Below are 26593 nucleotides of genomic sequence, written 5' to 3'. Positions count from 1 at the left end.
CTACTACTTTGCAAGGATCTGTAGTCACGAACATCGCTGAATGCACCTTATAATGGTGCTCCTTATAGTCTAAAATTAAGGTGGCCAATTTCACATGACTGTTAAAAAAAAGCATAAAACCCAATCAATAAAACAACTTTCATTAATTCAGAGACTTGTTGTTTCGCTGCAAAATACATCGCCACCTACTGGGATCAAAATTTTGTCAGTGGGAGTCATGATTTCTTTCTGTTATAGTTGCATCAAAGTTAATTTTTCTGTGATTCGATTGTGTGCTAAGTTATTTAAAAAAGTTCTTAGTTCTTAAGGTTGCTGAGCATCTGAGCGGCAGCAGTGAGAAGCCATACAAGTGAATAAAGATTCCTTCAAAACTTTCTAAAATCCAAACAGAGCGACAGAACACCACCAAAATAAAAATCATTTGTTAATTGAAATCATAACAAGGATAATAATGACGATGAGTTTCCAGCACCAGAAGTTTAACACGTTTGCTTTACCGCTGCGAAGTGAAGCAAAACCTAATAAATCTCAAAAGGGAGAATACATTTCTCTCGCTCACCATCTACTTGACGTTTATATATGAGCCGGACATAGCGTGTGATTGTGTTCAGCGTGGTGGAAGACGGCCCGCCAAATGAGACATGGCTCCATCAATCCGGGCGTCTGACCCCCTCGACGTTCTCTTGACGGATGTGTCGCCGTTGACGAATCCGCTGCCGGTCGAAACCACTTTGAATAACCTTTTCCACGCGAAGAAAGTGTTGCTAAAGAGCACGAGTCCTGCTTCGTGTGTGTGCTGCTACGCCAACAAGTGTATTCTGAGGACTTTGTGTTTAAAGATAATGGGGCTCTTAATTGGTCGGTCGGTGACAGAATGGGCGGCTATTGAGCAGGAGGGAGAGCGTCTGCGCCTCACTCGGACTGTGAAAGGCCTAAAGGAAGATGTGAGCTGGCATTTAGGAGAACAATGTGATAATGAGTCTGTATTGAAGCAGCCAGAATAGGTTTTTAGTGCTAACTACTGAGTGGCTACTTCCACCCTTAGCCCTGAATACAGTTTCTTCATTTTCTTCCTGTAGATTTTGTGGATTCTTTTCTTGAAAAAAAAAATCGCTCGTTACCATTTCATCGACTTTGTTTCTCCACCGACAGATTCCAGTGATGATGATGATGATGAAGAAGCCGATGAGAACGAGGTCAGTCCTGAGGAGGGGAAGTTCAGGAATAGGTCCGTCGGGATTGACGACGGAGGCGGAAGCGAGGAGGAAAGAAAGATGGACTTTAGAAAGACAAAAGTTCTGAATATGCTTTCCAGACTTCAGGGTGGAAACACCCGTCGCCTCGGCAGCAACAATGGATGCTCCAACTTTGAGGACTGTAAGTATGTTTGTTAAAATTTGATCTTATTTAGATCTAAATTTCAAGCCAATCAGCCAATCTTCTTTATAGCACTAAAATAAAAGAGTTTAAATGGTGGTTAAGATATTATTTAATAATTTGGGCTTTCATTTGGTAAAGTTATCTGAGCGAATCAAAATTTTGCAGGAATAATAGTTTTTATTGACCATGTTTTAAGTGTATGTGCATTTGTATTCATCATTTTGTAGTGTATTTTTCATAAGAAGATCATTTTTAATCCGCATTTCAATGTTTTTTTTAATTTTATTAATGAGTTTTACAAATTTTACTTTGTCACAAAATAGAGTCTGTGTCTGTCTCTCGCATTTGTGATGATATTGTTCAGCAATCCATATATTTTTTTTATAATCTTTCGTCAGAGGTCCTAAACATAGACAACAATCCCAAAAACAACACCCCAAGGGACTCAAAAAGTCACCCCGATTCACAACACTTGATTTTCAGACTTTTTTAGAGAGAAAACTTCACTCAGGACGTCCCCAGTGTTCCTTGAGTGCCCAATTTCCACTGCCCAGGTCTTTGTGAGAGTGTGGGTCCGGGGGTGTCGGACATAAAAGCCTGCACACCTAAGGGTCAAGGCTGAGGGGCCGGGCCTCCGCAGGGGTCAGCTGATGAGTGCCAGCACCAATGAATGGGGCTGATTGGTGTGATTTGTTCCGATGGTCATCAAGCCGGATGAAAACCTGCAGCTGCCATCGCTGTGAGAGAAGAGCTTTTGTGGCTCACAGGAGGATTGGAACGTTCACCTGTGGGATCATCATTACTTTCACTTAGGGTTGTTTTTTTTAAATGCATCTATTCTAGTTAAACATGATTTGTACTTCGGCTTCAGTCAAACCTTCAGCATCTAAAAGGAACCGGTTACTTTTCACGACTAGATTTCTCCAGATTCATTGGAAGCTTGAGGCATTGATCCACAGATTAAGATCAAAGTGAGAGAGAGACCAATTTGGGACGCGACAAAATACCCGGTTGGACCGACGGAGGGAAACCTGGATAATAGGTAGATAGTTGAAAGGATGGATAGATGGGTTGGTGGATAGATAGACGGACAGATGAACGTAGAGATAGATCGAGGGAAAGTTAGACAAAAATAGAGACGGATGGATGACTGTATGGATGGATACATAGAAGGATGGATATATAGATGATGGATAAATAGATGGATGGATACATAGAAGGATAGATACATAGATGGATGGATACATAGATGGATGAATACAAAGATGGATAGATACATAGAAGGATGGATACATGGATGGATAAATAGATGGATGTATACATAGAAGGATGGATATATAGATGATGGATAAATAGATGGATGGATAAATAGATGGATGGATACATGGAAGGATGGATAAATAGATGGATGTTTACAGAGAAGGATGGATGAAAAGACGGATGGATACATAGATGGATGGATAAATAGATGGAAGTTTACAGAGAAAGGTGGATGAAAAGATGGATGTATACATAGAAGGATGAATGCATAGATGGGTGGAAACAGATGGATCGATACAAAGATGGATGGATACATGGATGGATATATAGATGGATGAATAAATAGATGGATGGATACATAGAAGGATAGATACATAGATGGATGGATACATAGATGGATGAATACAAAGATGGATAGATACATAGAAGGATGGATACATGGATGGATAAATAGATGGATGTATACATAGAAGGATGGATATATAGATGATGGATAAATAGATGGATGGATAAATAGATGGATGGATACATGGAAGGATGGATACATAGATGGATGTTTACAGAGAAGGATGGATGAAAAGACGGATGGATACATAGATGGATGGATAAATAGATGGAAGTTTACAGAGAAAGGTGGATGAAAAGATGGATGTATACATAGAAGGATGAATGCATAGATGGGTGGAAACAGATGGATCGATACAAAGATGGATGGATACATGGATGGATATATAGATGGATGAATAAATAGATGGATGGATACATGGAAGGATGGATAAATAGATGGATGTTTACAGAGAAATGTGAATGAAAAGATGGATGTATACATAGAAGGATGGATAAATAGATGGATGGATACATGGATGGATATATAGATGGATGAATAAATAGATGGATGGATACATGGAAGGATGGATAAATAGATGGATGTTTACAGAGAAAGGTGGATGAAAAGATGGATGTATACATAGAAGGATGGATAAATAGATGGATGGATACATGGAAGGATGGATAAATAGATGGATGTTTACAGAAAAAGGTAGATGAAAAGATGGATGAATACATAGATGGGTGGTAACATAGATGGATCGATACAAAGATGGATGGATACATGGATGGATATATAGATGGATGAATAAAAAGATGGATGGATATATAGAAGGATGAATAAATAGAAAGATGGATGTATAGAAGGATGAATACATAGAAGGATGGATACAAAGATGGATGAATAAATAGATGGATATATATATAGATGGATAAAATGATGGATGGATACAAAGATGGATGGATAAATAGAAGGATGGATACATAGAAGGGTGAATACATAGAAGGATAGATACATAGATGGATGGATACAAAGATGGATGGATTAATAGAAGGATGGATACATAGAAGGATAGATATATAGATGGATGAGTATATAGATGGATGGATATATACAGTAGATGGATGAATACAAATATGGGTGGATAAATAGAAGGGTGGATACATAGATGGATGAATACAAATATGGATGGATAAAAATATGGATGGATACATGGAACGATGGATAAATAGATGGATGTATACATAGAAGGATGGATAAATAGATGGATGTATACATAGAAGGATGGATAAATAGATGGATGTATACATAGAAGGATGGATAAATAGAGGCAGGTAACTTGTACATTATTAGAAATTCAAGTAGCTCTGTCAACTATTGGAAGTATCTCTACAACACTGTGTTTGGCTAAAGGAAGGAGAAGAGAAGGTGGTTGAATCATCCTTGTGTAGTTGGGGTGTGGTGTGTTTACACAACGTGTCCTAGTACGATCTCTCATATTTTGCTTCTGAACCTTTGCCAGAGTCCTTTGTTGTACTGTGTACCTTTGCAAACACACTTGTAACGATGACGGTGGCAATGACGACAAGTGTTTTTGGTGTGTGTGTTTGAGTGTGTGTGTCTGTGTGTGTGTGGATCCAGACTCTTCCAAAGGTGGCCCCTCATTAAGCCACTGAATAGATCATTATTATCCCCAACACTGACCACTTGGAGGACGACTTAAAAAAAACAACCATTTCACTTCTTCCTTTTCCCTTTACACACACGGACAAACACACCAACACACTCCTGCACACATACTCATTTAAAATAATAAAGTTTTAGGTTGTTAGGCTATGCTATGCTATGCTATGCTATGCTATGCTATGCTATGCTATGTTATGTTATGTTATGTTATGTTATGTTATGTTGTGTTGTGTTGTGTTGTGTTGTGTTGTGTTGTGTTGTGTTGTGTTGTGTTGTGTTGTGTTGTGTTGTGTTGTGTTGTGTTGTGTTGTGTTGTGTTTTGTTTTGTTTTGTTGTGTTATCTTGTTAAAGTATATACTTTTTTGAGTATTGTTTTGATTGTTAAAGCGATTTGTGACCCTGGTCTGGAAAAGCGCTATACAAATAAATATTACTTACTTACTTACTTATGTTATGTTATGTTATGTTATGTTATGTTATGCTATGCTATGCTATGCTATGCTATGCTATGCTATGCTATGTTATGTTATGTTATGTTATGTTATGCTATGCTATGCTATGCTATGCTATGCTATGCTATGCTATGTTATGTTATGTTATGTTATGTTATGTTATTTTATATTACTTTTATATGAATAAATAATTTAAACTAAACGTCAGCTACCATTTGTGGACCAGTTAGAACTTTAAATGTTTTTGTTAGTGTTTTTTAATTACATTTTGTGTACATATAAAGCTCTCCAAAATAAAATAGATAGATAGATTCAGAAATAAGGGAATTTGAAAAGGGTTGATTACAAATTATACTTGCTTATATTCATTTTATTCCAATAAAATGCTAGTTTTCAGATAAACATTTGACTATAGACCCGTCAATATCTTTGGTTTGTCCTCAGTATTTATTTTCCGCTCAGTCACTGATGAAGTACCTGAGGTCTCTCTTTTTTTCTTCGTTTGAGCTCCTGTTAACCTGGATGTGGTGTGACGTCTCCGTGGGTGTCAGATGAATGTTAACTCCTGATATGGAACACCTGGCGGCCTCGGGGCCCTGACTCACGTCCACCCGCCCACTGCCATCAGTACGGGTTCTTTACCTTTGGGGCCAGATTGGATCTTGTTTTTGTCTCACTGAAAGAGCAATTAAGAAGGAAAATTACAAAAACAAACACACAACTGACATGAAAGTCGAGGCGACATGTTTGTTTGATTTGTTGATTTTTAACTGTCTTTTCGTAGACGCGGGTTTCGCGGCCCTATTGTTCTGTGAAAAGCTGCCCTCGGTGGTACGACCAGGTTTTATTTGTGATCATGTTACATGTTTTTTTGTTGGAATACTAGGTTTTAAGAGAGATAAGAACAAATCAAAAGTTGTTTTTTTTTATCAATGATTTAATCTCAATTACTGTAGCATTTCCTTTAAAATGAGCTACATTTAAGGTGAACCTTGACTCTATTTCTAAGAAAGACCTCTGGGCTGTGTCTTCCTCACTTTCTATTTATTTAAAATAACATTTTAACAATACTTCAATATTTTAATTGTATCTATATTATGGGTCACCAACAATAAGATTAGCCTGTGTACCTGATCTACTGATAGTATTTATATTAAAGCAACAACACATTTTGTCATGACTTTAATACATTTTAAGAGGTTGTGTTTTAAGTACTTTGAGACCGTTAAAAGTTACCAAGAAGATAAAAACCAGACAATGATCTACTAATCTTGTATTTAACTAATTTAAATTTGGTAAAACAGCAACAGCAAAACTAATAACTTCTAACATTGCAATTGAAAGCTAATGCTAGTAGTGTGAAATAACATTCTAACACATTATTCTTTAAATATTTTTTTTGTGTTTATTTATTAATTATAAAATCTATATAAAATAAAATGTAACATGGCATAATAACACTTTTTGTTTGCATTTAATGTACTGTACTATATTTTAAACTGTGCAATATTTAAAATATACATGTTACTTTTCTTAACAATCTTTAAATGAAATTATTAAAAAAAAAAAAAAGAATTATATACAATCCAATTAAGACTAGAAATAATTTTAGAATGTTATATTTATTTATTTTTAAGTTTCCTTCATATCAAATTATTTATTTGTGTCCCACAAGGAAACTTGATTTCCCTATACCTGACCTATGCTTTGTCTCAAATCGCACACTTCTCTAAATGCACTGTCTTACAGTACACTGTAAGACAGTGCACTTACTTGCGCAGTGAACAAATAAAAAAAAATAGTACTCATTCATATCAAACTCTGCCGCTACACACTTACCAAAAATGTCTTCTTCTACCACTTTTTTAACGCTTATTGCAACCAATCATTGAAACACTATCGCCGACACTTGAGAGCACTTTTCGTCAATCGAAACAAGTTATTAAGTTGTGATTTATTGTGTTATTATTGTTGTTGTGTTGTTTTGTGATAAAATTAGTGTTTTTCTGGAGACGTTTACGCAGGTATCTACGTGTCGTCAGTGACGTAGCTTCAGTTTAGCGTCAACTCAAAACACATCTGTTTAAAACTGCTTATTCCATTTGATGCTATTGCTCTACTCTTGTCTGCTACTTTTTATTTTATACATATTCTATTGTTGTGTTTTAAGATGTTTTATGTATGTAACCTATGTACGGCGACCTTGAGTGTCAAGAAAGGCGCCTTTAAATAAAATGCATTATTATTATTATTATTATTATTATATACTTCACCAAGATGGCGGCCGTTGAGGGTGTAAATTGTCCATCGGTCCACACTCAATTTTCTAACCGTTTGAGTGCACCATTTGAGTGCTCATTTCCCACTACATTTTCGCACACTGCTTATGGGAGCACTCAAAATACTAAATGTAAGTGCAGAGGTGCGCAATTTTGGACACAGCCCTATCGTTTTGTCAGGTTTTTGATAACACTTTCATCAAGTTAAAATACCCCTTGTATACGTGGTTGGATGAAGATTTCCAGACTCTGTTGAATAAATCCAATTTTTAAAAAAAACACTCGACATATGAGACGTGTTCCCTCTGAGCTTTCACCTCCACAGCCTTTTATGTAACCATGTTTACCGAGTCTTCAGTTCACCTTTATGCATTAACCAGTGGTAACGAAAGACTTGGCAAACAAGCGAGTCATCTATTGACGATCTCTCCGGCGTCGAAACGAGGGCCGGCGCCATTGAAGGGAGAGAGAAAGACGGAGGGGTTGGGCGACACGGAGGGCAAAGTCAATCTGTCAAAGACTCCATTATACGGAGTCCAAACACAAGAGTCCACAATGGCCTTATTAATGGCACAAAGTCAAGGAGCAGCCAGACCATAATAGCAGATGATTTGGCTTTGTGGGTTATCTCTGGAGATCTCCTGCAGCTCGCGAGTTGGACTCCCGGGGCATGTGGGAGGCCCCGGGGCCCCGGTGGGTTGGAGAGGCGTGTGCGTGGAGCGGCGGCTCGTTGTGTTTGCTGAAAAGTTTGTGGTTTGGCAGATGGCGTGCGGCCAGAGACGGGAGCGCGGCCGCTACGTGTGTCTTTGTTTGTTTTCCTAACAAGTGCTTGAACAAACACTCGCCAGCTTTATTTGTTTTTTTGTTGTTTTTTTTTCCCGGGGGAGGGAAAGTGTAGGGGAAGAGTTGTGCGTCAATGGAGCAACAACAGAGGAATATGATGCCAAATACTGTCGGCGACAATCTGGCACGTACGACTGAGAGAAACTATAAAGGTAGATTCGTAATCAGATTAATATGATAGACTTTAAAGATAAGATAAGATAAGATAATTGTTAATTATTCAGAGACTTCCAATTACAACGAAAATTGTGTTGAAGAAAAGGAGTTTGTTTGGTGAGTGTTTGATAGAAGAGGACAAACATAGACTAATATCACAATCAGATATTATTCAGACTGTTTTCTCCATCGTCGCCGTCAAATGTTTACCAGGAAATCAAAACAGAACTAAATATATAGTTATTTTTATCCATTAAAATATCATTTCTACAGGTTAATTGTCTTCCTTTTCCACTGTCTTTTCTTCACGAAGCAAATATTTCATCTGCAATATATTTTTCTGAAAAGTTTACAAGTTAAAATGTGAAACCAAAACTTGCTTTATTTTTTTATAGGGATTTACCACAGTTATCCAGACGTGTCTTATGGCTCGGGGGCCAAATATGGCTCGCCAACTCATTTTATGTGGCCTGCCATCCATCCATCCATCCATCCATCCATCCATCCATCCATCCATTTAGCCATCCATTTAGCCATCCATTTATCCATCCATCCATCCATCCATCCATCCATCCATCCATCCATCCATCCATCCATCCATCCATCCATCCATCCATCCATCCATCCATCCATCCATCCATCCATCCATCCATCCATCCATCCATCCATCCATCCATCCATCCATCCATCCATCCATCCATCCATCCATCCATTTATCCATCCATTTATCCATCCATTTATCCATCCATCCATCCATCCATCCATCCATCCATCCATCCATCCATCCATCCATCCATCCATCCATCCATCCATCCATCCATCCATCCATCCATCCATCCATCCATCCATCCATCCATCCATCCATCCATCCATCCATCCATCCATCCATCCATCCACCCATCCATCCATCCATGTTGATATTATGACCTATACAGATACCAGTGTTTAAGATAAGAATCATATCTTATGGATGAAAACAGTTATAAAGTTGTCAGATAAAAGTCAAGTTGAAGGAGAGGAATTTAAAATTCTTCTAAATGACACATTTTCAAATCAGGTTCATAGATGGACTGATATATTGACTTTATTCATCTCTCTGGAGATCTCCTTCGGGAAACTGGGTTTCCAGTTCGGTACAGCAGGTTTCATAAAAACAAGAATAAGAACAGGTCAAACAAAATAACAAAGTGCAAGGGATGACAAAGTATAAAGAACATAAATCAAAGGAAAAACAGCAAATAAAAAGATACAAAGATTAACATAGAATAACATCATCTTTTCCACTCCTGCCCCCAACTCCAATGAGTCCCTGAGTCTATTAGTGTTGCTGTCGTATAACATTTGGTAAATCTGCATCTTGTTCAGCTCGAATATTTTTGCCCCTCCTGTGATTTATTTTGACACCCGTGCTGTAATCTCTTTAAATAACATGTGTTGGTCGTGACCTAGTTTTCTGTGCATAAGACTGTAGTGGATTCGGATCAAACCAAATCCATTTTTATTCTTCTAAATCACTCTTAGTAACAACTATATGTTTGTTTGAGTGCTTGAGACTTCTTGTCCTGCAAAAGATCATTTCAATCTTACATTGTTTTTGATGAAGAAGTTTGATTTGTAGGCTTCCTGATTACGACACTTTCCCTTTTCAATCGTCCTTTCTCCTTCTATTGAAGAGCCATTTCTGTGGCGGAGATCAACTTCTTATCACTCCCACACTTTCCGCGGCACCACCTGCTGGTTACTTTCCACTGCTCTCCATCAGATTAGATTTCCATCTTCGCCTCCTTTCTGTTTGTTAAAAACGATCTCTCTTTTCCAGAGCCTTCGCTCCGTGTCTTCGGCACACACTCCGCCTCGCAGTTAATGATGTAAACAGGATCGTTACGTGCCGGGATTAGAGCCAAAAAACATCCTACAAACCTATTTCTCACAGACATGCGCCGCTGTCACGTCGCTCTGCTCCACATTCCCTCTCTTAATAACATGGTTTTCAGGTCTGCAGATGTAGGCCACCCTGACATTCTCCGGCGACTAAAGGGGGTCACCTCCTCTCCGCCGCTGAATGTGACCTTTGTTAAAGGAATTATGGGACACTTTAAACAGTGTTGATGGTAGAGCTGGAACAAAAGTCTGGGATTAAGCGGGAAACAGAGCAACAAATACATCAACTTGGAAGAAAAAAAACAAAAACAACAGACATGAGTGGCCTTGTTTTGACACATACCTATACTATATATAGACAGTATACATTGGACGACAACTATATTGTATATATATATATATATATATATATATACATTATCTATATAATATGAACGGAGAAAACAATTGTGATTGTTTTGTTAAAGTTGTGACATTAATAAGTAATACATAAGTAATACTTTCTCTGCTTTTCTATTTTTAAACGATACGCTAATTGTTGTTAAAATATATATATAAACAATACAATAGATGTGTTTACGTTGTTAGTTTAATAAAAAATATAAATTAATCATCATCATTTTCTCCATGTACATTTTTTTCCTCTTCTTTTTAAATGTATTTTGTATTTAAACTACTTTATTTTTTATTATATTCATTTTAAAAATATGTTTCTTTTAAATTCACATTCAGTTCATATTTAAAACTTTTTAAAGATAAATATAATGATAATAATCATCCTCTCACAGTAGTTAAAGACACAATACAAGACGGATTAAAAAGTTTAGTAAAAACAACAATAAGAGGTACATTTGAGAGAGTTTGAAATATATTCTGACAGGGAAAACTACTAAATCAATAATTACAGTGAATCCGATTTTTTTAAATAAAGTTTAGTAAATAAATTTATCAAGTTAGTTTGAGTATCATATCCTTTGTTTTGATTAAATCAAATAATATGTTTATTTATTTCATATATTTGTATTTATCTTTTTCTCTTTTTTTTTTATCTGGAACATTTTACTTACTATATTTCTCATGACAACTACATTTTTTAACGTTTTTTTTTTGAGCCATGTGTTGTTTTTTGGTCAAAAGTTACACTTTATTTTTACATTTTGTTTTGTCACATTGACTGAATTCGACAGAACGCGACTTCCGACCCTGAGCGGACGCAGGTATAAATCACGCCTAAGAACTAATGGTACGACAAAGAATCAGTCGTCTGTGATCCTCATCTGTCAGCTGCACGGATCACAAAAATGACATCTGAAGTTTGTGTTAAATGAATCGTGAGGTTGTTTTGCGTCGTGCAGGAGCAGTGACTCCTCGCCACACAAAAATAAAAGCAGAGAAAAAAAAAGAACCTCCCAGCTCATCATCATCATCATCTTCCCCCTCCTTTTTCTTCTTTCTCTCTCTCAATCTCTACTTAATCGCCTCGGTCTCATTACAGATTACGGCCCGAGCAGAGTGACTCTCCCTTTTTTGTCGCCTTTCTCTTCTGCAGTCTCTCTCTTGATTAACATTTTCTGCTACGCTTCACACCAAAGGCGCAACCTGTGCTCTTTAAAGGCAGCGTTGAAAAAAAAAAAAGCCAGCGGTCGCTGGAGTGGAATCAGATAAGGCTATCAGGCAGGAGGTTTTGCTGCCACGGGCTTTTGTCCCGCTCCTCCAACCGCCTTTGCTTCCTCCCTCAATCTCTCACTCCACTGCACCTTTTGTGAGGCTGATTCCCCGGCTGAGTGCTCCCCTCACTCCGGGACCCCGACCTCGGGCGGCACAACTGCCCACGGTGTCGGTGTTTGTCTGTCTGCGGTGGAGAAGAAGTGAGGAGAAGCAAAAATATCTTCTTCACCATCAGATACCTTCAGTACCTACGTATCCTCCCCCCGTTAGCCCACCTGACTCCCCCCAGTATCAACCCAGCTTGACTTATGCTTGAAGAAGCAAGATTTGTTTAACTTTTTTGTTCTAAATTCCCCCAAAAAAAGTACAACTAAGTCTCTTTCTGGCCTGCATTTAATACAAAACTCAGCAGTGAGAATTCTGACTGCTCTAGTAGAAGAACTCACATTTCCCTGATCCTTTAAACTCTTCACTGGCTGCCAGTTTCTTTCAGGATCAATTTTAAAAAAATCTGGAACGATCTCCCTCTGTGTTTGATGATCTACTGACTACTTCAAGAAACATCTTAAGACATTTTTATTTGTGCAGGATTTTCCCTGATTTTCTGGAACTCCTGTGTTTGTCTTATGTGTCTCGATCTTTTAAAGTATATATTTTAGCTGTATATTGTTTTTGTTAGTTAAAGCGCTTTGTGACCCTGGTCTAGAAAGGTGCTTTACAAATAACCTTTACTTTACTTTACTTTACTTTACTTTACTTTACTTTACTTTACTTTACTTCACTTTTACCTTGTCAGTCCAATAATCTGAGGATACATTTGTGTATATTAAAGAGAGAGATTCCATTTTTTCGACATTAGGTATATATATACAGTATATATATATATACAGTATATATGTATATATATATATATATATATATATATATATATATATATATTTGGAAAAAAACAATTTCAATAATCAATAAAGTTCTACCTAACCTAACCTAATATAAATGAATCTGTATTTATTTAATATATTACCTAAACAAATTATGTATATCTGCGTTCTGGTTACTATGGTTTATGTAACAAGTGTCCTTAATGTTACCCAGTATTGCTAGTCTTGGGTTGCACAGTAAAGCAACAGGATGGAAGACTTCATCCATTCTTAGCAGTACAACCAGGACGTGTGTTGACTCACCAATCAATGGTGTGATCAGATGTTGATCTTTGCTATTGAGGTTCTGAGATCTCCTGTATATGTCCATCTATCTGTTAGCAAAACTACAGACGATTCCAATGAAATAAATTAATACTTATTAAGGAAACTGGTGGATACATAAATTACCATCTGGATCCACAACTCTTTTGAAGAATTCATCGCTGTGTGGTGGGAGAGTCGCAGTTTAAGCTTCCTTTCTCTGAGAGGTTTTTAAAGTTGAGAGTGCGATATCTGTGTGAGCATCAGCAGTTAAAACCCAAATAAGTTTAAGGTGAAAACCTTCTTGTATCCAGATGAAAATCCGGATACAGTTTTCCCATTATTTTGCTAAGAGAAAGACAAAAGTCTTTTAGGAAGTTTTTTGGAGGGATATACATCTTTCTTTTTACTTGATTTAATGAAAAGAATACGATAGTTTTGTTGTATTTAAGTTGTTTCATTAATAAGTGAAAAAGAAAAATACATTTAACCTTCTTGCTCTCTCTATTTGCTTCATGATCATCTTTTTCTTCTTGTTTTTATATAAAATGTTGCCTTTTTAATGCTAGTAATGTTTATTTTTCTTTTATACGACTATTTCGTCATTTATATTAAAAATAATTCGAATTTGATACAAATAATAATACTACAATTTATAAAACCCTTGTGTCATCTCAGGGTCAAAGTGACCCGGATGCCCGAAAACAAATGTGTTTGTGGTATCCCTGTGTTGTCTCTGGGTCAAGGTGAATGACCTCCCTGGCTTCCATAAATACATTCAGTGGTAGAGGTTGTTCACCTTGACCCAGAGACAACACAAGGGATACCACAAACACATTTATTTCCAGGCCACCGGGTCAACTTGACCCAGAGATTACACAAGGGTTTAAGCTCCTTTCATGGCACTTTAAGACACACTACAAAACAGACTGAATCCTGTTCAAATTCAAAAGAATTTCACAGTAAATTCTGAAGTTTTCCAATTATTTTCTTACAAAAAGACAAATAAACATAAAAAAAAACACATCGTCCTCAACAAAAATTATTAACCTCACTCATTATCTGGTAATTGACACTCTTTTCCGAGAATTTTGCAGGAGGAAAAAAAACAGAACAAACTATTTCCCAATAGAGGAGATGTAAATAATAGAGAAATACAGATAAAGCCAGTGCTAACCAGTATTACATATATTTGCATAAAAAAATATATAATTAAAGTAAAAAATTGACATAATTTAAGGATTTAAAGTCGATCTTTTTCATTTGAAAATGATGGAATCTTTCAGATAACAACGTTTTTCTAGCTATAGAGCAGTTTACAGAGTTGCCACTAGGGGTGTGAATCTCTTTCCTGAACGACGATCAGATACATATATCTATACATTGATTACACTATTCACTCACAATGCGTTTCAATTTGCAGTAAATCTATTTTCTTGGTGCATCTTTGCACCCTCGTAGCTCCGGCAGTAATGAAAACATGTCTATAGTCAGATTGTTTGTGTTTCTACGGACATTCAGAATCGCCGAATGAACTCCACATCCTCGTCCAGATGGCCCGGGGAACTCGGTCGAGCTCAGATGCTGGATCCATTCAAGCTGCCGTCTCACTTTAGCAGATTGATCAGTGCACTGATCCAGCCACTCGGTGAATGTGTCTTTTAAGGGTTTAAATCTCTGCTCCTCACACGCCCGACCGCATGTGTGACGGCAGATCTGCAGCTCAGACCCCTTTTTTTTTTCAAGACATTTGCAAACAGATGCGTAACGCCAACCCACAGGTTTTTTTTTTTTTTGATCAATCAAGCCTTAACAAGTTAAGTTGACTGGATTCAAATGTAACATTTTGCATGTGAATGAGTGAATCCATGGAAGGCCTGGTTTTGATTAGGCCTAAGCTGATAAATGGCAGATTCAAACAGCCCCCTGCTATTGCAGAGAAACCCCAAAGGTCCAGGGGTTTAAGTCCAGACTGATATCAACTCTGTTCCTTCTCTTTCTTCTACCAACCTATGAATAGATCCATTATTCGCCAGATTCATTCTCGTCCCCTAAATTGAAGTGGCAGCAGCTTAGAAGCCTGTGTTTTCCAGCCTTCTTCCCCCTTCTTCCCCGACTTCCACTGCTGGAATATTCATGGAGGTGATAAGCTTCAGTCTGTCCCTTCTCTTCCATCTTGTCACAACAATACAGCTAAAAAAATCTTTAAAGTCGTTTTCCCAACATTTTGTCCAAGAACAACACAACACCATTTGTAAAGTCATAGTACGTTTAAATTACAGCTCCTTTTTTTTTATCTTCATTTTATTTAAAGACGTGAACTTATTCTCTGTCAAATTCCTCCTAAACTGCAAATCATGATTTGTCCCTTTTTCTTTGACCCCCGACGTGACCGGAACAAAGACATATTGCCGAACACACGCACACACAAAGAGATACACACAGATACACACACACTTCTTTTCATCTATCAAGGCCAGTAATTTCCCAATCTTTGTCAGGGAGGGTGTGTGGAATATGGATTTTTTGGAAATGTAAAAGCTTCTCTGTCTGCTTCTTTCTACAGTTGACTTTTTGGCAAAGTACTGCATTTTCAGCCCAGAGAAGCTGGATGAATACAAAAGAGCTTTTGAGAGAGTAAGTCAAAGGGAAATACAACTTTAATACTGTCTCCATATCCAGGTTGCCAAAGCTAGCTGTGCTAATGCTAATTCTGCATAAGAACGTCTGATAACATGATGTATGATGGATCATTAGTCGGGTAGAAGTAACGGAAGGATGGATAGATAGACAGATCAGAGTGGATGGATGGAGGGATGGATGGTTCCATGTGTTGGTGTGGAGGATGGATAGATCGGTGTATGGGTTTATGGTTGGTGATGGATGGATTGATAGTTAGCAGGGTAGATGGATGGACTAGTGTGTTGTTAGGATGGATAGATGGGTCGGTGGGTTAGTAGGTTTGCGGGTGGTTAGTGGGATGGATGGATCAGTGGTTCGTTTGGTGGGCGGTTGGGTAAGATGGATGGATGGATACTTAGTAGGTTGAATGCTTAGTAAAAATGGATGATCGGTGGGTCGCTCGGTGGGCAGGTGGGAAGGATCTATGGACGGAAGGATGGATAGATGACAAGTGGGATGGATGTATGGATGTATGGTCAGTTAATACAATGGATGGGTGGTTAGTGGGATCGATGGATCAGTGTGTTGGTGGGAAGAGAGTTCTGGGTGGACGGGTAGGATGGATGGATGGATGGATGGATGGATGGATGGATGGATGGATGGATGGATGGATGGATGGATGGATGGATGGATGGATGGATGGATGGATGGATGGATGGATGGATGGATGGATGGATGGATTGAAGGTTGAGATTGGAGCATGGATGCGTTGATGGATGGATGGATGGATGGATGGATGGATGGATGGATGGATGGATGGATGGATGGATGCATTGAAGGATGGATGGATGCGTTGAAGGATGGATGGATGGATGGATGGAAGGCTGAGATTGGTGCATGGATGCGTTGAAGGATGGATGGATGGATGGATGGATTGAAGGCTGAGATGGGTGCATGGATGGGTTGAAAGATGGATGGATGGAAGGATGGATAGATGACAAGTTGGATGGATGGATGGATGGATGGATGGATGGATGGATGGATGGATGGATGGATGGATGGATGGATGGATGGATGGATGGATGGATGGATGGATGGATGGATGGATTGAAGGCTGAGATGGGTGCATGGATGGGTTGAAAGATGGATGGATGGAAGGATGGATAGATGACAAGTTGGATGGATGGATGGATGGATGGATGGATGGATGGATGGATGGATGGATGGATGGATGGATGGATGGATGGATGGATGCGTTGAAGGATGGATGGATGGATGGATGGATGGATGGATGGATGGATGGAAGGCTGAGATTGGTGCATGGATGCGTTGAAGGATGGATGGATGGATGGATGGATGGATGGATGGATGGATGGATGGATGGATGGATGGATGGATGGATGGATGGATGGATAGATTGAAGGCTGAGATGGGTGCATGGATGGGTTGAAAGATGGATGGATGGAAGGATGGATAGATGACAAGTTGGATGGATGGATGGATGGATGGATGGATGGATGGATGGATGGATGGACACACAGGTCAAACAGACAGATTATCCCTGTTATCTACTATGTAAATTATATTGTGTTGATCTTGCAGGAGGACAACGACAGCGACGGCTACATCTCCTGCTTCCAAGTCCTGCTGGCTCTGAAGAACATCATCCCTGCAGAGCTGCTGTCTGACGAGGAGGAGATCTATGTCTACAGGGTACAGAAGAGACTTCATTACTCTGCCACTTATCAGGGTCGACCATCTCACAATCTCGCAGATTCTGGAGATGGTGGATTTCAAAGTAACAGATGGACTCGTGGATCTGAGGCTCTTCGCCGTCATCGCCAGTCTGGCCCAGAAGATCGCCACCATGGAGTGAGTGAGACCCCTGGAGACACCAGTACATACATCTCTGATCACACATTTTTCAAAACATTTTCATTTTATTTTGAAATAATGAGAATAATAAATTCATTGATTTAAAAAAACACTATAAAATCAAGAGCACCATTTTTTGGAAATGAATGTTAAAATAAAAGTTATGCAGTTAAAAAATGGAACTTAATTTAAGAGATTTTAACACACTATCCACTTATTCATTCTTATGTAGTTATGTTTACTAGTTATAACACCTTTAAAATATATATATAATATAATAATAAGTGTCAAAATCAAGAGATAATTATAGGAACAAATAACAAAAATAGATGGAATTGTGTTTAAATAGATGTGGAATTAAATCTTTAATAACACTTTTCTCTGAGACTTAAACATGAATACATAAATTATAATATAAATTCTTTATTTATTGTACATTTTCCCTTATTAATTAAATTCTTATTCTCAAACAAATGCCAGAAAAAATGATGTAAAAGTGGAAAATAATGTAAAAAATATGTAAGTATTTTGATGTTTTATTTTAAAAAAAACATTGAATCAATAAGATTAACAATAATTGTTAACCCTGATCAGTATCTAATATTTAGTTTATTTTTATTTTTTATACCAATTAAACGTTGGTGCTCACAGTCAAAACTTTATTCTTATGTAACAAAAACAAAATCCAGTCGACTCTAGCTTGTTGTTAACGTCTAATACAGACGTAATAGAAGGAAATTAAAGTCAAGATCGAACTGAGAACAAATAAAAACAAAAGAGAAGTTTACTAATCGAGATAATGAAACTTTTCGGCCTCTAAATGAATCTTTCCCGTCGCCCCTGGAACATGGATGGATCGCGGCGCAGACAGAGAAAACATTACTCTAATTGAATCGTCCTCGGTCTCCTCGCACCACCACGTTATGACCCCCATATGCCGCAGATTCCCACACACATCGAGCGGGTCCCGCCCGAGGGTCCGTGGCTTCCTTTACAGCCTGGAAGTGTGTGGAGCCAAGCCTTCTCTGGAGGTCCCTCAGGGTCAAGGCCTGCACCCTCACCCCCCATCTCTGAGAGCCTCCTCTCAGAGAAGGACCGGGTCCAGGGTCACGGGTCCTCTGATTTACGGCCCCTTCTCATTGTGGCGGCGAAGGGCCCGCAGACCGGCGCAGAAAGGCCGAGGTGTCGTCTGGAGTCGAGGCAATTATAGTAATGATTATGAATGTCCGTATAAAACGTCCTCGCGAAGAAGAAAAAAAAGAACTCGTCGCCCTGATTTGAATGAGAAGAGAGAAAGATTCCTCCTACAGGACAACAAAAGTATCCTTCTGTCATCTCATCCCAAATTGATCCTCTTACCTGTTTCACTTAATCCTGTTGTCTTTAATCCCAGATTAAAAGTGAGCTGTTGTTACACAATCGGCCTGTGATCGCGCCGGGCTTTGAAACCCGAGGCGCATCCCTTTCCACGTTTGCTCGACTTTACTGTATGTCCCTGTCGGGTTTTTTTGGCTCTTGACTCGTCCCATCTGTCGCTCTGTGTCACCCCCTTAAAAATCTCACCTCCTCCAGGGCCACACTCCCCCCAGGGCCGGATCCAACAACATTGCCATACAGAACTCTCAACTCGCCAACATCTCATTCACAAAAGCAATAATTGTCTCTTTCAATAGAACATATCCTGGTTACCGTTAAAGCAACTGCACATAAGCTGCACCAAATCAAGCCGAAGAATCTTCTTAAGAAGCTCTTAGTGTTTTTAAAAAGTATAAAACTACCTGAATAGCTGGTGATGGCTAGCCCAAATTGAATGGTTCTTAAGGACATAAGAAAGCTCTAAAGAAGGGTTCAGACAAGAAGGATCGCTAAAGATCCCAGAAGTGTTTTCAACTGTCTTCTTAGGAGAACCTTAAGATGAAGCCAAATAAGCTTAAGTAAGAATCTCTCAGTGTTTTTGAAAATACTGTATATAACTACCTTAAAAGCTGGGTTTCTGAGATTTGATGGTTCTTATGGATGTAAGAAGGCTCTAAACAAGGGTTCAGATAAGAAGGGTCGCTAATGATCCCATAAGTGTTCTTAACTGTCGTCTTAGGAGAACCTTAAGATGAAGCCAAAGGATGTCACAAGGCTCCAAATCAGGGTAAAGATAAGCAGGAGTGGTAAGATACACATGTGTCCCTGTAAGAAGTTCTAATTGTATTTAAAAATACTGTACATAACTTCCTGAAAAGCTGGGTTTTCAAGAATTGGTGGTTATTAAGGATGCAAGAAGGCTCTTAAGAAGGGTTCAGCTAAGAAGGAGAGGTGAGATTAAAATGTTTCCCTGATGTGTTTTTGACTTCCTTCTTAAGAGACTAAGAAGGCTGTTGTAATCAAGCCTAAGAGTCTTCTTAAGAAGCTATTTGTGTATTTAAAAAATATATAACTACTTGAAAAGCTGGGTTTCCAAGAATTGATGGTTATTAAGGACGTAAGAAGGCTCTAAAGAAGGGTTCAGACAAGAAGGATTGATAAAGATCCTGCGTTATTGAGTGTCTACTTAGGAGAACCTTAAGGTCAAGCCAAAGAAGCCTCGTAAGAATCTCTCAGTGTTTCCTTGAGATCTGTAAAAAGCCACAGGGTCTTTGCTGTTTATTTATGTGTAGTTGTTAGAAAGTCAGTACGTTTAATGTTATATTTGGTTTATTTGATGGAAAGCCATTAAATTACAATGTGTTTTCTTATTCCAAATATAAAATTCCTACGCTCTTGAATGCATAATTTGGTGCAGAAAAAGTTGAGGTGTGTTTCTTGCAGTGCACATATGCACATTTATTTATTACATTTTAATGTTCTTTTACAGATGAATTAATCCCACAAAGATAATCTAATGTTTTACAGGTTAATTTAAAGAAGTTATCATAACTCATGTACGCAGATGTGTGTAAAAAACTTGAGAATATTTGGAAAAGAATAGATTATTTGGGAAGAATATCCTTCTTTCACAACGTTCCTAAGAGCGCTTCCAAAATATGCTAGCATTTAAGAGCTTCTTAACCAATCTGGAAAACAAGTTCAAGTTCTGGGTCATCATCTCCTTTTGTTTCCCTTTGGAGGCTTCTGTCTTCTTTTTTGCATTGAATCAGTTATTTACGCTGCCGTCTCCCACGTCTCACCATTGATGTCAAGTTTAGTAGCTTCTCCTACTGCTGGAGGAGAGAAAGATGGCACTTGACCTTGATTAACATAACACTAAACAATATTTCTGAACAGTTTACTACGTTTTTGTGTGTCTGACAGCGTTTATTATCAGTCTGTTAAAGGAATTCTAAAGAGCATTTTTAAAGGAAAGAAAAACTCAACCTAACCATCAACATTACGGCAAATATTTGTACAAAAATCCATTAATCGCATAGATTTACTGAAATATTTCTCAGCCTACATAGTAAGTAAGTAAGTAAGTAAGTAATTTTTATTTATATAGCGCTTTGCCAGGGTCACAAAGCGCTTAAACAATCAAAACAATATTCAATAAAGTATATATTTTAAAGATCAAGATAAAACTGAGAACACAACAGGAGTTCCAGAAAATCAAGGAAACGCCTGAACAAATAAAACAAAATAGTCACAATGAAGCAAAAATGTTTACAAAAGTTTGTTTTGTATTTAAATAAACAAAGTTTTAAAAACTTTTGATACTACTATATAAAAAAAATGTATTTCCCTTGTTTGCAAATTTTAATTCAGTTAATAATATCTCCCAAAATAATCCAGTCGTTTCAAAATTAGGTCAAATAATCCCCAAAACATCTCTCAACCAACTGTGAACCAGCCTCCCCTTTGCGAGGGCGCCAAAATGTTAGCATTACGTAAGCGGGTGGTTCTTCGCTGTCTTCTGCTCAGCAGGGTGCCAGTCCCCAAAGAAAAAAAAAATTTATCTCGCCATCATCCCGCCCTACAGTTCCACCACAGACGCGTTCACGCCCCGGACCATCATCCCCCGACCGGCGTTTGGACTCTTTTACCACGAAAACCAAGCGCAATTAACGATCATTAGCCGTCCCGTCTCGCCTCATCCCCGTCAGGCCCGAGGGTTGGTGAGCGAAAAAAAAAAAAAAGGGCCAATGGCGAGCACTCAGGCGTGCCCTGCACTCGATGGCCTGGTGCTCGGGCTATTCTTCGCTCCAACCGGGCCATTGAGAGCTCGGCGAGGAGGGGCTCATTAACGCCGGGCGCTCGTTAAGAGAAGGGTCGGCCATCGCTGTGCCACACGCTGGACAGGAGAAGGTTTGTGCGACACAATCGCTTGTGTCTCCCCCTAATTATCCCGGGGAACCTAGATTTTGTGTTGCCGCCAGTGGCACCAGAGTGTGCTCCACCCCCCCCCCACCCACCGGCCCACCCGCCCTATCAGCCTCCACCCCTATTCGTCCGACATCTACCCCGCTACCCCCCGCCCCCCAAAAAAACAAAAAAAAAAACACAGCGGTTTGAGTCGTTACTGTGGCGGGATGTCTCTGTGTGCCCACGCATTGTTTGGCCTCGCCAGGCCACGGTGAGCAACCACAATGGGCTCAGAACACTTTACCATCACATGTCTACCAAACATCGCACGGGACTGACCCCCGCCACAAATCACAGACACCATAACTGTGTGAAATCCTCCAAAAGCATCCTTAAATAAGATTTTTTTTTGTTTTGTTTTTATTTTTCAGTGACTTCATGCGATCGCTCATCAACGACATGGACTTCCGGTCGCTGGAAGTGCGACTCTTTAAGGCGAAGGTAAACGATGTGACTGGAAATGTCATCAAGATCATGATTTTTTTTGGGGGGGAAAGGGTTCCGGAAAATCTGATCTAAAATCTGGATCATTGTACGAAAAATTACTGTCTTCCGTTCTTTTCAAAACATCGTCTTCAAATACAGATGTTTTATTATGTAAGAAAAACTGTAGTATAGTTCAGTTTATATAGTTCTATTCATTTTCACCACCCCGTAACGAACACAGTGTCACCCCCTTTAACTACATAATCGATCATTTATTTCACAATGTTTTCCTGTCTTATACGGTAAATGTCCTCAATTTGATATTACAAATCATTTAAAAAAAATCAAGTACAGATTTATTTAGGTTCGAATCAATTCAAAATAATCATGTTACGGGGTGGTAAATGGTATTTTAGACCGCAGCTGGCATTGTTATCCACTAGCTAAGCATGTATAGCATAAAATTATAATTTAATAGTTGAAGGTTAAGCTAAACTGACAAAAATTGAAATGAACTTAATCAAATTGTGTCACATTTTTGCTGATGAAAAGTACCATGCAGGCACTTTAAATTGCATCATAAATGAAGGATTATTCCATGATATGGTTTATTTTAGATTATGTTAACCTTACCTTAACCTAACCAAGGTTGGCAAAAGTCACACCATCCTCACTTGTCTACAGAAGATCCTGCTACAGTGACACAAATCAAGGCAAAGACTAACATTTTAGATATAATTCCTGTCACGGTTTGAATGTAACAGAAGTGCGAGAGATAAGTGTCAAGCAGACACAGCGGCAGGAAAATGTAAAATAATTTTAACATAAGAAGGTCCCAAAATATAATTAAATAACATAACATATAAAGAGTCCAATATCTCACAAAACAACAAGGATTCCAAAATCTATCTAAATGTCCAAAGCCAGAAACGTACACTAAATCCTGTTCAAAACCAGAAATAAACCAGGGAATCTAAACAAGAAACAACAAATATGGTGATCAAAACACTCGCTGGGATTATTAACAACTAAAACACTTAATACAATACGGACAATAATCAGGAGGAGACAATTGCCAAACACATGAATAGCAGAGAGTAATAATCCTGCAGGTGATTGTTGGTCAGCTCCAACCAAGTGCGTCCTGTGAGTTCCTGACTGGGGACGAGAGGATACAGTCGACTCCAGCAGCTTCTAAAGCTGATGTTTGGACATATTTTGCTTTTGTAACAAATGAAAGCAGTTACGACTTCATCAGGAGTCATGTGGTCTGTAAATTCTGCAACACCAGAGTCAAGTACTCGGACAATACTACAAAAATATTGTTGGTCCATCGCAATTTGCCCCTGTATCGTGATACGTAGCGCTAGATTCTTGCGAATACACACCCCTACTACACACATATAGAAGTGGGGAAACGAGTTACAAACACTAATAAAAATTGTACAAATACAAATTTTTAATCAAATAGCCTGAGTATCTACTTTCACCTGGCGTTCCACATTAAACGACTTGGCGGGCGAGGTTTGGCCCCTGAGCCATGGGTTTTGACGTGGTATAAGAATAATAAAGTAAACACTGGCGACCTCTTTGAAGAGCAATTCCAAAGCATTCTTCATCAGACTCCTTTTTTTTTTTTTACCCCGATGGAAGCCACTCAGCCGTCATGCATAGAAATGAGGGACGCGGGCCAGAGAGAGAGGAATCGAGGGGTGCTTTTCCCTTTCAAAGATTAGCGGTGCCTTAATCTCATTAAATTGCCCAGCAGTGAACACGCCGTCCACTCCGCCCCGGCCCTGTAATCAGCCCGAGACACACGGCTCATCTCGGATACAGGGGACGTGCCGGGCAGCTGGTCGCTCTCGAGCCCCCTGAAAGGAAGGAGGGAACATGAAAGTCTGGAGTCAGGGGTGTGGAAAACCCAGGCCAGGTAGGGAGGCTTTGTGATCGGTCAGGGATAGTGTTAACTGGAGAGGTGAGTGGAAGGAATGGGCTAATTGCCAGAAGCATTATGTCCCCCCCCTCGTCCCCCCTGTCCCTCTGAAGCAATTATCATCTGGACTGTGTTGACTCGGATCAGGAACAGGTTGAGGAAATCCGACCCATAATTTAAAGACGGTTGATTTTTTTTGTGACTCCTGCAGCAATTGTTCCTGTTCCTCCTGGAGGAGCAGCAGGAAGACCCCCAGCAGGGCTTCATCAGCTCCGAGCAGCTCCTGCTGGAGCTGAAGGCCGGAGGCATCCACCTGGAACAAGAGGCCGCCGTCAGACTCCAGCTGCAGAACGTCCCGCCGCTGGATCTGCTGGGCTTCCTGGCCTACCTGCCTCTCTTCATGATCATCCACAACTCCGTCATAGCCAACCCTCTGGACGACTCCAGACCCCTGCAGGTGGAGAGACTGTGACAAACAAAAAACGTCTCAGAAACACCATTAATAATGATTAAAGTGTGATTTATGGTTTCAACTGTTCAATAAATGTGCAGCTGAACACGAGTTACCCAGTTTGATATAAGTATATGGTCACCCAGAAGTGCTGGAAACACATTTACAAACTATGAAACAAATGTACAAACTACAGTATGAAACACAGTTACATGCTTTGAAACACATTTACAAACTATGAAACAAATTTAAAATCTATGAAACACATTTACAAACTCTGAAACAAATTTACAAACTGTGAAACACATTTACAAATTATGAAGAATTTGCAAACTCCGAAAGAAATTCCAATTTCCTGAAACACATTTACAAACTTTGAAATGGTTTATAAACTCAGAAACAATTGAACAAGTTCAAGTTGGGAAACTTGTTTTGCACTTCAAGGCCACCGTATTGGACGTATATTTTTGCCCAGTTTGATGTATTTAAATTTGCCTCGGAACATTTTTGGTCAATGATTACATGATACTCTGATGTTCTCAAGTTCTTATATGTGCAGGCAGAGCAAGGGACTACATATTTTACAACTTCTGATAGTTAAAGAAAAAAGAAACATCAAAAATTAATATAAATATTTGTATTCATATGTGTTAAGATGCATGTTCAGTACGTTCTAAACGTTTTTGGCATTTCATCAGCAAAATATATCTGATTTTTTGTATTTTGCGATCAAATACAGAGCAGAAACTTCTTATCCAAAATAAACTGGGTCACTTGTCTTTTGATCTTCCTCAGAATAACCAAAAAGGAAATTTACAGAAATATTTGTGTACTACTGTCTTGAATGTATTTCTGAAAGAGGTGCTATTGCTGATTTATGAATAAAGGAAGGAGAAAAATCCGGCAATGAGGCACTGCAGTAACGTGCCTCAACTCTAGGGGTGTACGTGACTGTCCTGTGTGGCTGTCCTGCAAGAATCAATTTATTGGATGTTTTTAAGTACTATACAGCTAGCTAATTTATTATTAGAAAAATAACTACCTTGAAAAACTGCTGGAAGACCCCCCCCCCCCTCTAAGGCCCCCAAAAATTGGAATCCGGTGGCCCCCTGGCCAGTTTAGTTTGAGACCACTGATCTTGGGTACAAATGGAATATATAGATTTTGGTACAGTATTTAAAATGATTAAAACTTTTATTTTTTGTTTCAAAAGAAAACTCGTGTTTCAAAGTCATCTACATACAGTATATAGAATAGCATGGTGGTGTGTGAGTGTGTGGTCAGGTCAAGGGGGCGCTAGGGAGGAAGAAGACCCCCATGAAATCCCCAAAAAGTTTTAAATACTAAGTAAGGGATATTCAAATAATAGCATGTGCATTTGTTACTTGTAAGGGGGTGGGAAAGGGGGCATGAAAATTCAATTACATCTGATTTTGATTAATACTAAATTGCCTAAAAAGTAGAAATACCGACCTCTCATTAAAGGTTTTAGGGGGGAGGGCAACTTAATGAAATCAAAGGAAAGGGGAACAATGGGGGCAGAAGACCCCCATGAAAAAATTGCATACGTCCAAGTTTGTTCAAATTTTAACTACAAGTATAACACACTAATTAAAGGATAGGTCCTGACTTGTGTGTTCAGTTCAGTTCAGTTGATTTTAAAAGTCCTTTTGTTAATTGTAAGGGGGCGGGAAGGGCTCAGAAGACCCCCTACAAAGTCTATTACGTCCAAACTACTCGAAAATGAACATTTAACTAATGACCTCTTACAGATTTCTTTTTTTGGGGGGGGGGGAGCATGACAATGTCAAGGGAAAAGAGGGCAAAATTGGGGCGGAAGACC

General features: G+C 38.9%; 1 protein-coding gene across 1 annotated transcript in view; it reads left to right on the top strand.

Moving 5' to 3' along the window:
• Positions 1–25645, top strand: part of LOC148083352 (uncharacterized) — a 90217-nt gene extending 64572 nt beyond the window's left edge. Inside the window, exons 12-17 of the mRNA XM_087786555.1 lie at positions 1153–1377; positions 15684–15754; positions 17342–17452; positions 17514–17611; positions 22312–22381; positions 24511–25645. Coding sequence (XP_087642681.1) covers positions 1153–1377; positions 15684–15754; positions 17342–17452; positions 17514–17611; positions 22312–22381; positions 24511–24771 — 836 coding nt within the window. The 3' untranslated portion in view covers positions 24772–25645. The remainder of the gene's footprint in view (positions 1–1152; positions 1378–15683; positions 15755–17341; positions 17453–17513; positions 17612–22311; positions 22382–24510) is intronic.
• The last annotated feature ends 948 nt before the right edge of the window (positions 25646–26593 follow it).

The sequence above is a fragment of the Callionymus lyra genome, chromosome 3 (genome assembly GCF_982586985.1).
Source record: "Callionymus lyra chromosome 3, fCalLyr1.hap1.1, whole genome shotgun sequence".
Classification (NCBI taxonomy): domain Eukaryota; kingdom Metazoa; phylum Chordata; class Actinopteri; order Syngnathiformes; family Callionymidae; genus Callionymus; species Callionymus lyra.
This window is presented reverse-complemented; position numbering and strand designations above follow the sequence as displayed.